At 44.6% G+C, this 20,000-nt stretch overlaps 1 protein-coding gene across 12 annotated transcripts in view; it reads left to right on the top strand.

Moving 5' to 3' along the window:
• The window catches only part of LOC106610060 (teneurin-3), a 447,182-nt gene that overhangs the window by 390,235 nt on the left and 36,947 nt on the right, over positions 1-20,000 (top strand). For all 12 annotated transcript variants that reach the window (XM_014209182.3, XM_082978414.1, XM_014209189.3 and 9 more), the window contains 3 exons: positions 1,800-1,931; positions 2,183-2,318; positions 4,487-4,630. In XM_014209182.3, coding sequence (XP_014064657.1) covers positions 1,800-1,931; positions 2,183-2,318; positions 4,487-4,630 — 412 coding nt within the window. The remainder of the gene's footprint in view (positions 1-1,799; positions 1,932-2,182; positions 2,319-4,486; positions 4,631-20,000) is intronic.

Below are 20,000 nucleotides of genomic sequence, written 5' to 3'. Positions count from 1 at the left end.
CACACACACACACACACACACCAGACACCAGACACACACACACATACCAGAAAGCAGACACACCAGAAACCAGACACACACACACACACACACCAGAAAGCAGACGCACACACACACACACACACACCAGAAAGCAGATGCACACACACACACACACACACAAGAAAGCAGACACACACACACACACCAGAAAGCAGAGACACACACACACACACACCAGAAACCAGACACACACACACACACACCAGAAAGCAGACGCACACACACACACACCAGAAAGCAGACACAAACACACCAGAGAAGATGTAATAACAGAGTGTTTCTATCAGGAGTTAGTTTAAAGCCAAGAGAAACATGTTCTTAGGCCAGACGTTGTAGTTAGAGCTAGCTGGGGAGACCAGGGTGGGGTCCGTTCGCTGGTGGAGTGTGTTCAGGACACACACACACACTGTTTACCCGGAAGAAAACACACCCGCTGCACATGGTAATATTAAGTGTGTGTGTGTGTGTGTGTGTGTGTGTGTGTGTGTGTGTGTGTGTGTGTGTGTGTGTGGTGTGTGTGTGTGTGTGTGTGTGTGTGTGTGTGTGTGTGTGTGTGTGTGTATGGGAGGGTAAACCCGTGGTGGCCTAGCCACTAAATCTGTTACCTTTTACCTGTCACTTTTTCCACCCTCAATTTGTTTTTCATTTTGATTGATTCCGTTGTCATTGGGCGACCATATTGGATATCAAAGGCTCGTTGAGACCCATGTCAAGCTTCCCTCTCCCGTCTAATGAAAATACAGACTGATCCAATATTTCTGGGAGGGAGACAAGAGAGAGTAGAATAAGGAGAGAGGGAGGAGAGAAAGAGAGAGAGAGCGAGAAGGAGTAAGGAGAGAGAGGGAGCAGGGGGAGAGAGAGAGAGGGAGCAGGGGGAGACAGAGGGCGAGAGAGACAGAGAGACACAGAGAGAGAGGGAGAGAAGGAGTAAGGAGAGAGAGGGCACAGGGGGAGAGAGAGAGGGAGCAGGGGGAGACAGAGGGCGAGAGAGACAGAGAGAGAGGGAGAGAGAGAGACTCGAGCTAGAAAGTAAATAAGTATTGAGTGATAGGTCTTTGGAATCTGATGGACTTAATAAATACCCTCAGTGCATGTGATGTGTACAGATTTGAGGTCATATTCCATTTAATTCCAACCTCCTCATACCCTCCAAATCTCAGCCAGGGAGCTCTTTGGCCCCTGCTTTGAAAAGAGGGTGAAATGTGTTGATGTTAGGAGAGGCTAAAAACAACAGAGAGACCTAACACCCAGGGCTTTCTGGAGCATCACACTAATGAAAAGACAGTGGATAGACAGGGAGGAGCTCTGCACACACACACACACACACACACACACACACACGCACACACACACACACACACACACAGTGGAGGCGCTCTGAACAGAAGATAACCCCTGCTTATAGTTATATGAAACAGCCTTCCATACGAGGACAGTCACTGCGCTGAGAAAACAGGCCGGGGAGATCTCTCTCTCTCTATTTTCCTTCTTGCCTTCTCTCCAAATAGTTTTCACAGATGAATGAATAGCGTTCTTGACTCCATGTGACCTCTCCGTTCTCTTGTCACTTTGCCACACCACCCAGAGTGTAGCTGTACTGAGACTTTTCTGAACCCTTTCGGCTTTGATGTTCTCACTGAAAAGTGTTCAAAGATGACATTCTCCACTCCAGTCCTCTCAGGGTGTGCTAAGATGTACTAACCCTTCTTGACCCACTCTCCTTTGATGTGTCGTCCCGTCCCCCGTCCCCCCAACAGGTCCTCCAGGAGGAGACGTCCATCCCGGGCAGCGACCTCAACCTGCTGTACCTGGGCAGCAGGGCGGCCGGCTACAAGCCTGTCCTCAAGGTCACCATGACCCAGGCCAGTGTGCCCTTCAACCTCATGAAGGTAGGGCTTTCTTCTTTAGGTGTAACTAAATTGTGACTGGCATTGCTATCTCCACAGGTCTTGTAGGTCTTACAATACAGGCCAAAATACAGTGAATAGATGTTTTTTAATAAATGTGCTAACACAAAACCAAGGCTACAATTTATTTTGATGTCAAATGCCTTTTGAGTGCGAAATGTACAGTCAGTCTTACCCTAGCTGGCCATTGTAATGCCCGTCTGAAAATGTGTTAATTCCATAATCTATTCCAGGTGCACCTGATGGTGGCGGTGGTGGGGCGTCTGTTCCAGAAGTGGTTCCCTGCCCAGCCCAACCTCTCCTACACCTTCATCTGGGACAAGACAGACGCTTACAACCAGAAGGTCTACGGCTTGTCTGAGGCAGTCGGTGAGTACTGCGGAGCGGGCCAAAGCACACGCTACGAGTTAAAGGGAAATTTAAAGCATGTTCGACTTCATATTCATCCTCTCCAGCACCAACCCGACATCAACGTGTGTTCTAGGTTTTGTGGGGAAAAGATGGAGGGAGATAAATGTTTCAAATGACGTCATCGGTGTGCAGCATGTGATTTTAACCAATTGCCTACTAATTGTCTGCTAATTGGTTGATGAGGTCACTGGAAACACTTATCTTCCTCTATTTTTTTTGCTGCCAAACATAGCAACGTGCCATTTTCACACACGTTGATGTTGGGGTGGTGCTGGAGATGATGAATATGATGTTGAAACATTTATAAATGTCCATTTCAAGGTTGATTTATCCCCAAAGGACCGTTCCTCTTGGGCACGAAAGGTGACAGGCAGACACACATAGTATTTCTTCAGTGAAGCTATCGTACGGCGTACTCCTTTGTCCGCCTTTCCTAAGCCCGTGTAGAGCACCTACATTACATGTGCCTTTCGCTTAAACAGCTCTTTGTAAATGCTAAGGGAGTCCCTAACAGGCTGCTGTCAAAGAACTGACTTCCCTCAGATGTGTGTGCTGAACGGTTAAGGAAGTGCTTTGGTTTAATACAGACCGTTGAGGCCTTCAGATCTGCCTGTGTGATGTCTGTCTTCACGATGATATGCTAATGCATTCCACACAAAAAACAACTGCTGCTTTTGGTCGTTCTTCACTTTTTCGTTTCACATGTGTATGATAACTCTGCAACACAAAAACCACCGCAGAGAGGAATCACGTTGTTCTTGTTTTTGCACACACTCACACACACACAGACACTCACACACACACACGCCCGCACACACACACACACACGCACACACACACACACACACACACACACACACACACACACACACACACACACACTCACACACACACAGACACTCACACACACACACGCCCGCACACACACACACACACACACACACACACACACACACACACACACTCACACACACACAGACACTCCACACACACACGCCCGCACACACACACACACACGCACACACACACACACACACACACACACACACACACACACACACACACACACACACAGACACTCACACACACACACGCCCGCACACACACACACACACACACACACACACACACACACACACACACACACACACACGCACACACACACACACGCCCACACACACACACGCCCGCCCGCCCGCCCACACACACACACAGACACACACAGACACACACACACACACACACACACACACACACACACACACACACACACCACACACACACACACACTCTCTCTCAGCTTTCTGAAGGTCATGGCGAAAGGTGTGGCTTCGTTCTGACTAAAATACAGCCGGGGGTTAGAGCTGCTTCTGGAGAACGTTGATGGTTGTGCTCACAATGAAATCCCTAAACACACTTGTCACCGTACGCTCAAGCTGTTCCAGTGCCTGACAGGCAGGCAGACATGCAGCGGCTTGTTATTTTCAGTCCTGGGGGATTGGGGAGGGAGGGAAAGGAAGTTGGCCAGTGTAAAACTACCCATGTTTCTCTCATATGTAAATAAATAGAAAATGACCGCCTTTACATAAACAAACTGTTAGACGGTGTAGACGCTGCAGGGTTATTATTGTTGAGTCTAATGTATTCTTGCTTTGCCAGGAAGGAAGAGATAGGAGAAGGAATCGGAGGGTGTTATTAGAAATGGACCAGCCCCAAGTCATATTGATTGATTGTGTTTTCACCTTCTAACCTCCCCTTCGTCAGCATTTGTTTTTTTCCAATTGCATTACGCCTGTCTGGTCATTTGGCCTGCACCATTATTGATCCATCAGTGGGGGTTTGTCGTAATGTGATCAGCTGAAGACAGATAGGAGTTTAAAAAGAGCTGTAAGGAGATGATTATCAAGCTTGGGAAAGTTATGTAATTACAAACTGAGTGGAGCTGTTGAGGTACGACGGCAGAGATGAATTGTAATTGTGTAAGACGACTAATTAGAATCACTCGAGACAAAAACAAGTAATACCAATAACATTGACTAGGCTTATACTCGTCGTTAGTCAGTTGGAGTGTTGTCATTAACAGTATCTGTGCTAACCCGATAGCCTCCTTCCTGTTCCTGTTGTAGTGTCGGTGGGTTTTGAGTACGAGTCGTGTCTGGACCTGATCCTGTGGGAGAAGAGGACCGCCACACTGCAGGGCTATGAGCTGGACGCGTCCAACATGGGAGGCTGGACGCTGGACAAACACCATATACTGGATATCCAGAACGGTAGGAACATGACTGCACACACACACACACACACACACACACACACACACACACACACACACACACACACACACACACACACACACACACACACACACACACACACACACACCAAGCACACATGCGTGGACCTCCCCACACACACACACACACACAAACAAACTCACATTTACACACATGCACACACACTCATCACCAATGACTGTATATATGAGCCATGTGACCATATTGTTTCCTATGTGAAGACTCAATAGCGCATTGAAGCCAAATTAAGTCTGTTAAGATGGCGTCTCATGGAGACCTAACATGCACAGTTTGAACTAGCCCAGGAAGTGACGTTGCGGGGTAGCTCAGTGCTGCCCCCTCTTATTGAGTAACTCAAGTTGAAGGCTGACTGGGATACTGCAGGCTGCCATTAGCAACTAAATGATCCTTATAACTGCGATTTTAAAATAACATCTGATGCATTAGAAGCAATTATTGGTACCATGATTGTTTTCGGAAAAACGTTTCATTTACAGGAATATTGACCACGAAGGAGGATCCTGTTTTCTGCTAACAATGCCTGCAGTACCACAGTCGGCGTTTGAACTTCCGTGGCTTCAGTGAGAAGGAGCAGTCTTTCTCCCCTGCTCGTCACACACGTACAGATTCCCCCACCACCTCTACCTCCAGCTTAATGCCTATCCTGCAGCCGCAACTCTAATTCATGCCTTATTCACCTTTACAAGCTACCTAAGTGGTACCTTCTCAACAGATTTACACAGGGCTTATCGTTATTCGCTGACATAAGCTTGTTAAACAGGAAGCTCAACAGCACATCAATTACAGGTGCTATCTATCGTACAGACACGGTGAGGAGCTTTAAAAACGCTAAGTCACATCACAGTAGACAGGAATGAATCGGGGTGTGTGTGTGTGTGTGTGTGTGTGTGTGTGTGTGTGTGTGTGTGTGTGTGTGTGTGTGTGTGTGTGTGTGTGTGTGTGTGTGTGTGTGTGTGCGTGTGTAAGCGTGTGTAAGCGTGTGTGTGTGTGTGTGTGTGTGTGTGTGTGTGTGTGTGTGTGTGTGTGTGTGTGTGTGTGTGTGTGTGTGCGTGTGTAAGCGTGTGTAAGCGTGTGTGTGTGTGTGTGTGTGTGTGTGTGTGTGTGTGTGTGCGTGTGTAAGCGTGTGTAAGCGTGTGTGTGTGTGTGTGTGTGTGTGTGTGTGCGTGTGTAAGCGTGTGTAAGCGTGTGTGTGTGTGTGTGTGTGTGTGTGTAAGCCACAACAGGGCCTGACTGACGACAGATCTCGTCTAGCACTCATGTTAATGTAAACACTGCTAACCAAACGAAGAGCATCATCGACTTATCTGTCAGAGCGACCTTGATGGAGAGAGCGAGAGAGAGATACTTGGCAGCCGAAACGTTTACGGGCCACCATGTCATCAACAAGACATCAGACAAGCTGTGATATATGCCAGCCATGCTACGCTCTACCTTGACCAGTGATACTTCAACAGGAGAAACAGAGGGGAAGAGATGGCAGAGAGAGAGGGATGGGGAGAAGAGATGGGGTGAAATAGAGAGGGGAGGAAGGAAAGAGATGGAGGGAAAGAGGTAGAGGGAGAGGAGAGAGTGTTAAGTATCCTTAACACATACTGTATGTCTAAAACCCTTAAAGAAGGTAAAGACCGGTCAGGACAGGACATCCTGTCAGGACAGGATGTCCTCAACTCCCCGACCGCCAACCCTGATCCACATCCTAAAAAACAGAAACCATTAGCTGGAACGAGTGTGGGTACGGCCCGGGACGCCTCAGCTTCCCCCCAGCGTTTAAATCAGATAAACGACTGAAGTTTTGACGTCCGTCGACTTTTCAAACTGACACTTGACTTAATTGAATCAGCCCCATCGTCGAGACAACCCAACGGCCATGACAGGAGTGGGAGAGATAAGATCAGCTCAGACCGGGACAGGGACGGGCGTTCGCTAGATTTGCCTGTCATAAATACCCTCCCAGACAGACTCTTAACAGAGTGGATGTCTATAACAAACACCCACATTGGATGTCCATAAGGACAGAGGGGATAATGGTGGTTCCTAGTGAAGGACCCAATCTACCAGAGTAATGAAGCTGGAGATGAGATGAGGCTGCAGTGGTGGAGACTGCTATCTGGGATCCTTGGGACTTGCCCTACCCTAAACCCTGACCCTAACCTATCCTTAATCCTTACCTTAAACATTTTTAATTTCAATGGGGTAGGGATGTCCCAAAGATCCAACTGGGATTTCGTGAAAACCAGGGAATTTATTCAACGTATCTGGAATTTTGCGTTATTTATTTATTTAACCTTTATTTTAACTAGGCATGTCAGTTAAGAACAAATTCTTATTTACAATGACGGCCTACACCGGCCAAACCCGGACGACTCTGGGCCAATTGTCCGCCGCCCTATAGGACTCCCAATCACGGCCGGTTGTGATACAGCCTGGATACGAACCAGGGTGTCTGTAGTGACGCCTCTACCACTGAGATGCAGTGCCTTAGACCGCTACGCCACTCGGGAGCCCCAGTATATATATATATATAATATATGACTATAGCTTCATTAAAACGTTATAATCAACACTCTTTTTAATGTGACCCATACCCCTTAAACTAATGATTAAACTGAACGTTCCTTCATAACTACTCAAGTTTATAGTTTATACCAACAGAGTTAGGAATAGGAGTGAACTTTTACACAACCCTAACTTGTTTCCTTAACCTCTGCTACTCTCTGTAGACTAACGTATGGAAAAGATTATCCCACTGCTATAAACAGTAGAGTAGGTTGGAAATAGTTGTAGCTATTGTAGTAGGAGCCAAAAGGCCTGCAGAATGAATGCATGGTTACGGGAAGTCCTGGACTTATTGAAGTTTAGTTAGAAAACGGCCAACCTTCAACCATCCGACGGCATGTTGGACATTACAGTCCTGTAGCAGACCCTCTTATTCAGTCACTCACATTCTGCACGCAGCAAACCGAAGCTCAATGACAAATTACTGTCTAAAAAATACTGCAAATGTGTCACAAACCATAGACATTATTCTGAAGATCCACAGTGCTGAGGGTGAAGCAAAGGAGTAGTCTGAGAATGACAAAAGGGTCTGATATTGAATACAGGCTATATGTAGTAGTGTGAGTAAAAATCTGGCTGAAGGACATTGATGCGCTGAATCCTAATTGCTGTTAAACGCTTTCCCCTCCGTTCATTCTCTGGTTCACACACATTAACTCACAATACTCGTAGCCCGCTACAAAACACACACAAAGCTAATGAACGTATAATTACGTGTCCGGTTGTTTGGTTGTCGGGGGCGATTGTCGTCAGGCAGGCTCAGGTTGCCGGGGCGGTGGTGTAGGGGGTACAGGGGGTGTTTAGGGGGTCTTGCTCTTTCAGCCATCCAGCTCTTTAATGACACTAAGCCTTCTTTCACCTCTCCGGCTTAGTCCCAGCTGTCTGAGGGAATTCCGCTAGTCTTTCATCTCCCACACACAAACACACACACACACACACACACACCACGATCACACACATATACACACACACAAACACACACAAACCCACATACATGCACACACACGTGCATACACACAGGCATACACACACACACACACACACACACACACACACACACACACACACACACATACGAACACACTACACATACAGTTGTCAGTTTGACCCAGACCCAACACTCCCACCCTCCTCCTCCTCCCAGTTAGTCCCTCCTCTCCTCATCCCACTCTCCCCCCTTTTCCAAGACCCCCAAACACGCACATACACACACACTCCCTCCCCCTCGACACACACACCTACTACCCCAACCACTCCATTACAACCACATATCTCTATCTCACTCCCTGGCCCTTTGATTGGCCCCATTACTCCATCAGCTAGCACAGAAATCAGACCCCATTACTTGGGCATCTCAGCCAGCCTCCTACTCACTTAACACACTGGACCTCCATTACTGCTCTGTAGCCCCAAAATGGCCGCCACAACACAGTTCCTGTCCATCAATCCTTTAGTCCACCTACTAGGACACAAATAGGACACTGGACCTGCGTTACTGCTCTACAGAGCCAAAATGGCTGCCGCAACACAGTTGTTTTGTGATATGTAACTTTTAAGTTGCATGTATTTGGTCAGTCCAAAATTACTTTTTGAATTCTGTCATGGAAATAAATGTATTTCCTATTACCAAGTGATTTACGACTTCTTTGCCTTTAGTTTTCCATGTGGACCAATTTATCGGTGAATTCTGAAAAGCTATCCAAGGATTGTTCCATAGGGTTGTTAGTGAATGATATTGGTTCTTGTAGAACACGTTTCATTTTCTTCCATATTGTTATAGTGTTCTTAACTATACTGTTGTTAATGTGGTTGTAATGACAGCCTCGTCGTTGTTAGTCTCTGTCTTCTTCCTGTGGCCACAGGAAGTGTGTCATATATCACAGTACAATGGCAGCGGGCACACTACCCTTCTTCTCCTTCCTCTTTCCTTCCCGCCATCCCTCCCTCCTTCATCCCTCCTTCCCAATGTCCTCTATCTGTCACCACATCCATCAAATTACCAGTCATCCCTCTCTCTAAATCCCCAGGGCTTTCACTAGGCGAGAGCTTGAGCCCTCACAACAGCGATGTGTGTGTTAGTGCGTGTGGGTCTCGTGCGTGTCACTGCACTACACACCCAGATCAAACACACCGACTAACAGATCCCTCTCGCTGTGAGATTGCTGTCCAGATATTTATTTCCTTGAAAAATGCTTTCATATGCATCGATTTATTTCAAATGCGAGCAGCTTCTAGTATTTCTCCCTCTGCAGTGATGTCTGAATCAGAGCCTGTTGTGCTTTCTGGTTTACATCACACATGCATGTACACACACACACACACACACACACACACAACACACACACACACTCATTATGTCACCCCCGCTGGATGGACATGTAAGAATTGTTGGCCAGCAGCAGTTAAGTGATAGATGACCACATCACAGCTTTCTCCTCGTAGGCTATCATTACCACAAGTCTTTCATCAGACATCTCCTCTTACGTAAGGCCTCTAGGAATCCAGGAATCTGTCAGTCGCTCGACAGTTTAGAAGGAGGGAAAAGAGAGGGGAGGAGAGGAGAGGGAGAAGAGAGAGATGGGCGAGATGAAGCCACAGCTTTCGCTTTTTTTTTCCTCCGTCGGGCTGTTCCATCCTTTCAACTTCCTGTCTGCCGGCTTCAAAGCCCTGATTGGCCCTCAAACACTTCCTGTGTCGACGATGTCTTCCTTCCTGTGTCACAAACACCAGTGTGTTCTCTAAGTGGACTCACAACTTGACACTCCTCCCACCCCCCATCTCTCTTTTACTCATTTTTTTCAATCCCCCTCTTCTGCCTAGCCAGCCTCTTCTCTAGCGGGTCTGCAGGTCCAGATAAGCATAGTGTTTGGCAGCCATTATTATGTCCATCCGGCATTTGCAACCACGGCAGGTCTCTCAGGGGAAGCAGTGATGTCTGTAATCTGAAAGACAGCATTCATGGACAGGGGGAAAAGAAGCACTCTGCTTTCCGAGTTTGCCACTACCCATCTCACCCCGTAGACTCCAGACGTCTCTCACACAAACTCATTCTCAATATTTCATTCTCTGTCATTCCCTTTTTCCTGGTCCTGTGTGTTTTGGCAGCACTCTCACACACATGAAACTACCTAAAGGCAGTAGGAGGCAGGTGTTTTTACACACACACACACACACAGACACACACACACACACACACACACACACACACACACACACACACACACACACACACACACACACACACACACCTTTTCTCTTATTGCCTACATACACACTAACACACATATTCTCCCGTGTCCTCGTACCGACCATCTCGTCTCTGGTTGGGAGTGTGTAATGTGGTGACGGAAGACCCTGGAGTGGTGAAACCCTGTGATGTCCCCCCCTTCGTCTGGGCCTGTTTCCCCCCCCCCCCCCTCTCTCTATCTCCCCCTCTCTCTGTCTCTTACTCTCCTCCTTTCATCTCTCCTTATCAGGCCTATTCAGAGGCCTGTGGTGCTGTAGCTCCAGCAGCCAGCTCAGCAGGTGGGCCTCACTACCCACAATCCCACTGGAGTCCTTGGCACCTGGGGAAGCCGGCGGCGCCTTGTTCTCATTCCCCCATTTTAAACTCTCCCCACTCGCTCCCTTTCCCTCGGCCGCGTCATTTATTGTAGTGTCTCACTTTAGTGAGCTGTTATTGTTTTCCAATTCTTATGGGTTGAAAATAAGACAAAAAAAACACTTGATTCGGTACAATGTTGGTTGTGTTGACGTCAGAAGAGCTGGAGACAGTCAAACTCTTTCAGAGACCAAGCAAGCACCACAGGGAAGCTCTTATAGCCATTACCTAGATTAAATTCTTATAGCCATTACCTAGATTAAGCTCTTATAGCCATTACCTAGATTAAATTCTTATAGCCATTACCTAGATTAAGCTCTTATAGCCATTACCTAGATTAAGCTCTTATAGCCATTACCTAGATTAAGCTCTTATAGCCATTACCTAGATTAAATTCTTATAGCCATTACCTAGATTAAGCTCTTATAGCCATTACCTAGATTAAGCTCTTATAACCATTACCTAGATTAAGCTCTTATAGCCATTACCTAGATTAAATTCTTATAGCCATTACCTAGATTAAGCTCTTATAGCCATTACCTAGATTACGTTTTTATAACCATTATCTAGACTAAACTCTTATAGTGATTACCTAGATTAAACTTTTATAGCCATGACCTAGATTAAACTTTTATAGCCATGACCTAGATTACATTTTTATAGCCACCATCTAGATGAATTCTTGTAGCCATTACCTAGATTAAGCTTTTATAGCCATTCCCTGGATTAAGTTTTTATAACCATTACCTAGATTAAGTTTTTATAGCCATTACCTAGATTAAGCTTTTATAGCCATTCCCTGGATTAAGTTTTTGTAACCATTACCTAGATTAAGTTTTTATAGCCATTACCTAGATTAAGCTCTTATAGCCATTACCTGGATTAAGCTCTTATAGCCATTACCTAGATTAAGCTCTTATAGCCATTACCTGGATTAAGCTCTTATAGCCATTACTTAGATTAAGCTCTTGCAGCCATTACCTAGATTAAGCTTTTATAGCCATTACCTAGATTACATTTTTATAGCCATTACCTAGATTAAGCTCTTATAGCCATTACCAAGATTAAACTCTTACAGCCATTACCTAGATTAAGCTTTTATAGCCATTACCTAGATTAAATTCTTATAGCCATTACCTAGATTAAGCTCTTATAGCCATTACCTAGATTAAGCTCTTATAGCCATTACCAAGATTAAACTCCTATAGCCATTACCTAGATTAAGCTCTTATAGCCATTACCAAGATTAAACTCTTATAGCCATTACCTAGATTAAGCTCTTATAGCCATTACCTAGATTAAGCTCTTATAGCCATTACCAAGATTAAACTCTTATAGCCATTACCTAGATTAAGCGTGGACAAGCATCTAGTGTGAAATACCAACCTACTATGGTGTTTAGCACAGAAAGACAGGCGGAAGAAGCAGTGACAAGGATTATTATGGGGAATACATTTTGGTTAATGACTTATTGACCAGCACTGTACCAGATTGGAAAATAATCACCCACATTTTGTTCCACGCTTTTACACACGCTAAAACACACATGGGTTGCAGTTTATTTCAATGAAATCAATAGAAAGGAAGAATTCTCGATCTACACACACAAACACACACATACAACACACACACTACACACGCTACACACACACTACACACGCTACACACACAGCACCTGGCCACTGTGGTGTTTTCCCCGGTAGGTCAGTCCTGGGCCTAACTGATTGAGTCGTTTTCCTACCCAGGATCCTGTTCATCTGTTATTGTTGATTTCCCCTCACACACCAAGAGTCCCAAAAGGAGGTGTGTGTGTGTGTGTGTGTGTGTGTGTGTGTGTGTGTGTGTGTGTGTGTGTGTGTGTGTGTGTGTGTGTGTGTGGGTGTGTGTGTGTGTGTGTGTGTGTGTGTGTGTGTGTGTGTGTGTGTGTGTTTGTGCGTAAACAGGAAATAGGCCATCCGTCCCATTTCCTATGTGTACCTTTGTGACCATCATTCTGGCCGTTGATATTGGTGTGACTATTCCATAACAATTTGCTAAATCAATACACTTATAACATTCAAATAGGTCATCAGAAACCTCAGGACACCAAATGTAACTTGTAATCAGCCAGAAAATGTATTGATTGATCAGAATCGCATAGACGAAATACTAAAATAAGATGATAGTGTATTTTCTGACTGTAAGACAACAGCCTAGCTGGCCCCTCCAAGCTACACCTGAAGTATATTGAAAACTAATTTCACACATATAACAACAGATGTGGCCTAAAGACAATATTCAATTGACAGTAGTCTGATGGGTGAAAATATGATCAATTGCATTGACAAAGAAGGGAACAGAGATGACCAAATAGCACTTCTTCCATATCATCCTACAGAATTCCATGCAGGCCAGACGTTTTGATTGCTGCACCCCTATCAGAAAGAGCCAAGGTTTCTAACGAACCTATTTTTGCCAAACCACTATACAAATTGTGAGGATGGTCTCTCTTTCAAAAGAGAACTGTTTCCTAGAATAACCGCAGCGCCACCTCATTTGAGTCCTGGTGACAATCAGCAAAAGTCATTTGGGCTATTTCTGTAATATTCCGTTATATTCTTACTGTGAAATATATGTGTGTTGACTGTGGTAGGGCAGGGCCTGTGATGTCTGCCTAACTAACATGTTGATTTCACTGGCATCATTAGCAGCCATAGCCTACTAAGCACAGATAAATACAACTCAAAACATGCTGCTCTGTTCTTTAAAAAAAATGGTCTTGTGTAATGTTTTTTTTATGACCTTCCTAAACTAAATATGAATGGATTTCTTTGATTGTTTATTTTAAATGGATTTATTAGACTGGCTATTAGACTATTTAACAGGCGATGCTACTGTTAAATATGCGTACGGTCATTTTGACCCTAATGGCGCTTTGAGGATGAAATGCCCAGAAACGTTATTTATTTTATTATATTTACCTCAAAGGATTGCTAGAGTTTAAAATACACATATTTAGGATAGGTGGGTTCAAGGTTTTCAATGAAATGAAGTCATTGAAATGACAGAATGTAAAAGGTCCAGATTGACCGTTCTAGTGTTAACGGCTTCCAGGTCAATGTGGAGGTCAGTGCCACCAAGAGCCATGGCTGGACATGGAATAGAACCGTATTGTCCATCCGACGATGGAGGCGTCACCGTACAATAACTAGAATTATTATTCAAAAACGTCACGCACATTGACATCATGGACAATACACTGCAGTCTTCAGGAAAACAATACTGTTCCGATCCTTTCTCATTTACATTTACGATCAACCCAACACGTTGGTGTAACGGTCTTCCATTTAACGATGATGTCAGCTTCCGTATTGTAGACATTCAGAACGGGCCGGCTTCCAGTTCTAATCTCCATCACAGTGCATTATGCTGATTTTCTCTGACACGCCCCAAGACGGTTATCCCCTCGCTTTCTCTCCGTCTCAATAATGGAAAATGTGTACAAGCATATTTTATCGTCTCTACTCGTTGGCGCACAGACACGCACAAACACAAACACGCACGCGCACACACACACACACACTCGTTCATAATGCATGCATTCAGGCAGAACCAGAGGATTACATTAACCCCTTGTTACCCTGATGGTGTAATACCCCATACAGACCTATTGCATTGTTACACTAATGTGACCATGTCTGTGGTTCCTAAGGGAGGAGTTACTGTTCATGTCCATTAGGGACGCAGCCCATGTTCCCAATTAGTCTGATACAGGAGTTCAACTCCTACAGAACATCTCTCAGAGGGGACTAAACCATATGTATGCAGCTGGTGGGGATTGCCATCTGTATTAATATACAGTGTGTGCTTTCTCAGCCCCAATCCATCTTTGTTAGGCCAGTCCAGCACACACACACACACACACACACACACACACTATCCAAACCGCTCCACAGTCCCAATCACCCAATCACATCAGTTTTTCAAACAGGCACGGCGCTGAGCCGCCTGCTCTGCTATAGCTAACGCTAGCTCTGCTCAGCACGATCCATCGCAGCCGCTACTGCTATCGCTAACCGCTAACTCCGCTCCATCAGCTAATCGATGAAAGCTCCTGGTGATCAGAGGGCGCTAGGCGAACTAGCTACCTGAGATTTAGGGGGTTCAGCTGGATGTTCGGTGCTGGGCTACGGTTGGTTAGGGGTTCGGGCTGGCGGTGCAGACCCTCGTTGTGCGGGGGCTCACTCACAGAGGGGTTTCTCTCCAAGATGGCGTAATTCATCTAGCGGTTAATAAACCTAGCAAGCGGCAAAGCGGCTGCGCAGAATTCCAACATGTTGCCCGACGTGAATAATTTAAGGCACACAGCGTGACGCCATCCTTTGAAGTACTTTCTTTGAAGCAAAAGCCCCCCTTTTTGCTCCTATCTTCTCCTCCATCCATCCCTCTCTTCATCTCTTCCCCCTCTCCATCCAAAATAACTACACCAAGACTTGGTCCTGTTTGCACTGCCTTTTGGTTCCCAGTGGAATAACTTTGGTGACGCTGCTTTTAGTAGTTCTCTGTAAGAGGAAGGGTTCTCTCCATCCCCCTCCTTTCTCACTCACTCTCTCTCTCTCTCTGTCTTTCTGTCCTCAGAGTTCTGCTAAACATACTAAAGAGCGAGAAAAAGAAAAAGAGAGGAATGAGAAAGAGAGAGAAAGGAGGGACGAGACTGGTGTGGTTTGGCTGGGCGGTCGGGAGGAAGTGGAAATAATGACATGCAGTTTTGACGGAGGCTGTGGTTGAGGCGTATTTGCGAGCTCTGAAGATGACAGCAGTTTTGGGAGTTGTTGTTATTTCTGAATGACCCAAATGACCTACCCAACCATCCATCCATCCCTCATACCACTCTGTCTCTTGCGCTCTCTCTCTCTCTCTCTCTCTTTCTCTCTCTCTCTCCTGCTATTTCTCTCTATTTTCTTCACTCTCTCTCCCTTTTGTCTCCACTGGCAAGCCCTTGAAATATATTTTTTTAAAGTTATACTGAACAAAAATATAAATGCAACATGCAACAATTTCAAAGATTTTACTGAGTTACAGTTCATATATGGAAATCAGTCAACTGAAATAAATTATTTTCTTTATCTATGGATTTCACATGACTGGGCAGGGGCCAGGCCCAGCCAATCAGAATTAGTTTTTCCCCACAAAAGGGCTTTATTACAGACAGAAATACTCCTCAGTTTCATCAGCTGTTCTGGTCTCAGACGATCCCGCAGGTTGGACCTACTGACAAATTCTCTAAAACAACGTTGTAGGTGGCTTATGGTAGAGAAATGAACATTAAATTATCTGGCAACAAATCTGGTGGACATTCCTGCAGTCAGCATGCCAATTGCAGGCTCCCTCAAAACTTGAGACATTTTAGACTGTCCTTTTATTGTCCCCAGCACAAGGTGTATCTGTGTAAAGATCATGCTGTTTAATCAGCTTCTTGATATGCCACACCTGTCAGGTGGATGGATTATCTTGGCAAAGGAGAAATGCTCACTAAAAGGGATGGAAACAAATTTTGGCACAAAATTTGAGAGAAATAAAAAAACATTTCACCTCATTTCACCTCATGGGACCAACGCTTTATGTTGCGTTTATATTTTTGTTCAGTGTATATTACAGGGAAAAAATCCTTGCATATTTATTGTAGAGTAATACAAACATGGAAAACTTTCAGTGACACTTTTCCAAATAAGATATCACACATGCCTTTTACAGAATATACACTGAGTGTACAAAACATTAGGAACACCTTCCTAATATTGAGTTGCACCCCCCTTTTGCCCTCAGAACAGCCTCGATTCATCGGGGCATGGACTCTACAAGGTGTCGACAGCGTTCCACAGGGATGCTGGCCCATGTTGACTCCAATGCTTCCCAAAGTTGTGCCAAGTTGGCTGGATGTCCTTTGGGTGGTTGACCATTCCTGATACACACGGGAAACTGTTGAGTGTGAAAAACCCAGCAGCGCTGCAGTTCTTGACTCAAACCGGAACGCCTGGCACCTACTACCATACCCCGTTCAAAGGCACTTACATCTTTTGTCTTGCTACTTGAAAGCATCAAGGCTACCAGCAATAGCTGCCTATGTTGTACAGCCAGCCAACCATTCAATCCCGAGACTGTGAAGGGAGCCTGGTGACCTTAAAGTAGGTGTTTGAATGTGTACATTACGCCGGTATGTTGTACACTGTGTCCATGTACTTTACATACTTTCATGTTTGTTGTCTGTGCATCGATGTGTATGTACACTCACCTTTTCCCTCCGTCAGACATTCGTTATTCTATTTCATACCGCTCGGCCACGCCACAACACGGCCGCGTTTGCCGTCCGTGATTCCCTCCGACCCTGGTCTCTCTCCCGATGTCCTTGATCCAACCAGAGCCATGAAATAAAGATCAAAGCTCTTCTCCTCTGCCTCTCTCTCCCCGGCTCTCCCTCTCTACTCCACACCTTGCTGCCTCGTACACGCACCACACCTCGCTCCAGCACAGATAAAAGACCCCCTGTGTGTTGATGGACAGGTCCAGTCTATTTGATCCACAGTTAGGCTTCGTCAGCAGGGGTGCTGATTATAAAGAAACTGAGGAAAGTAACAAAGTCAAAACAAGACTACATGTTGTAAAACTTTCATTTTACAAATCTTTTTCAACGTGTATATTTTTGTTTTTTTTACTTTGTTCTTTATTTTGTACTTATCAGACCACTAGGCTTATATTTTGGTATTTCTAAAGCCTGGCTGTAGGCTACCCAATGAACTGCCTCTAGCATTAGTTCCTGTTGTTATTAGCCAAGCGGTTAGCAGAACACCACGCGTGCCGCCAAAGCCCTCTCCCCTCCATCACCATATCCTCAGGCCGGATATTAAACCCCAGTGTTTTGGACCCAACTGAAAACACAACCCCACTGGCTACATCACACAGCCCAAAATCCATGCAGCAGCACCCTCTGCCACTTTCTCTTCCTCTCTCTCTTTATCTCTCATTCAGCCTAACATAGACAACTCTCATTCCCCCACAGCCAATCAGAAACTATTCCAATCAGTGCCGATCTCTGGGACACGGGTGGGCAGAGTGGGCCAGGGCCTGTGGATAGTGGTACAGGGCGTGTGTTTGTTCCAATGGCCCTCAGGAGACAGGGCATGGCACAGCACAGAGCTAAGCTCAGTACATCCTGGGGGGAGCTTAGTATAACAACATTCCCATACATCCCCATAATATTCCCAAAACATCCCAATATATCCCCATAATATTCACAAAACATCCCCATATATCTCCACAATATTCCCAAAACATCCCCATATATCCCCACAATATTCCCAAAACATCCCCATATATCCCCACAATATTCCCAAAACATCCCCATATATCCCCACAATATTCCCAAAACATCCCCATATATCCCCACAATATTCCCAAAACATTTCCATTATATCCCCACAATATTCCCAAAACATTTCCATAGTGTTCATTTCATTTCTATAGTATATTCAGTGCTTTTAGTGGAAAGAAAAAACTGCCAAAAATAATTTTAGGCGCCAGCATTTTAATTTTACTATACCAGGGTTGATATTTCAGAGCGAATATTCAATAAGAAGTTTGAGGTGCCCAATACTGGCCCAAATCAAGTATATGGAGGAGAAAGGAACCTGAGACGGGGACAATGTCAAGGCACCAGACCTGAGAGAATAGAATGATTGATTAACCGGCTGCAATTGTATTGATTTGGTAGCTCTTTCCTTTACTGCCAGAGGGAATCATACTTGGAGGGGAATAATCGATGATAATGAGAGCAGTAATTAAATAGTTATGTATTCGCAAAGATAAATACATTGTTGAGGAAGCTATTGATATGGATGATAACACTAATGATACTGTACTTAGTAATTATTATAATATTATTTAGGTACAATATTATAGTATGATTTAAAAGTATTTAATGTCATTTTTTAAATGATTATGTATTGAATAAATACAATATTATTTAATAATTATTATCATAAGTATTAGAATTAGTATAGCTAGTAATCAGAACAATATTAATGTTGTAATTTTGTATGTAGTATTTTCATCACATTATTAAGAGTTTTATTACCTCATCATATATAAGTTATGTCTCCATGAATATGCTGATAATCAAGTAGCTGTAATTATTATTTTAGTTGTCCGCAATTTGTATTGCTAGCTACAAAAGTAATGATTTTGATTATCAATTTTTTTTTTTAAATCTAGAAATTATATATTTTTTTCATTTTTATATACAGGTAGTTGTATTTATTGATAGAGGCTATTTCAGAATAGCAGTGGTTTGAAGTACTGCACTTTATACTAGGTACAGTTGGTTTTTACATATTGTTGCTTTGAAAACTACACCTACGGCTGATCCCATTTAACTCCTTTGTCTTTCAACAGTTTTTGTTCAAATCAGCACCCTGTTGTGTGTTACTGGTGGGGGAGGCGTCATGTTCTTAAATGTGTGGTGACACACATGCATCTTTCCATCTCCCACGCTGTGTGATCCTATGAAACCCTGTTGAGAGGAAAGAGAGAACATACTGTATGTTTCCCATGCCAATAAAGCCCTTTGAATTGAATTGAATGGAAAGAGAGAGAAGTGCAAGGTCAGGCAACACCTACCAGGGTGCCCCACTCCCATAACACCCTCATCACCCCATAACACCCTCATCACCCCATAACACCCTCATCACCCCAGCCCAAACACCCAGTCCCAGCACCATACGCAGCGCTAACAGCATTGATCGATACCAAACGACCACCATTACCAGATAAAATCCTGCTCTCAGTCCCAGCACCACGTAAATGAACATTCCAATGATCAAAAGGCCGTAATCATGACAACAGGAGCAGCTGTGGTGTCAACCCATTTAAACCCTGCTACGTTTCCTTCAGATCACATTCTCAGAGAGGTGAAAATCATCTGACAAATAAAATATTCAAAGCCTGTATTAATTCACATTTTTGGTGAAATGCTAATTGTGTGTGTGTGTGTGTGTGTGTGTGTGTGTGTGTGTGTGTGTGTGTGTGGGCGTGCGTGCGTGCGTGCGTGCGTGCGTGAAGTGGGTCTAATTTTAAAGCAGTGAGTGTTTATTTCCTGGCTGCATAGCTAGTTAGCCTTGGGGCGAGGATTAACAC

The sequence above is a fragment of the Salmo salar genome, chromosome 08 (assembly GCF_965601325.2).
Source record: "Salmo salar chromosome 08, fSalSal1, whole genome shotgun sequence".
Classification (NCBI taxonomy): Eukaryota; Metazoa; Chordata; class Actinopteri; order Salmoniformes; family Salmonidae; genus Salmo; species Salmo salar.
Note: the sequence above shows the minus strand (reverse complement) of the source record. Positions and strands in the feature narration are given on the sequence as shown.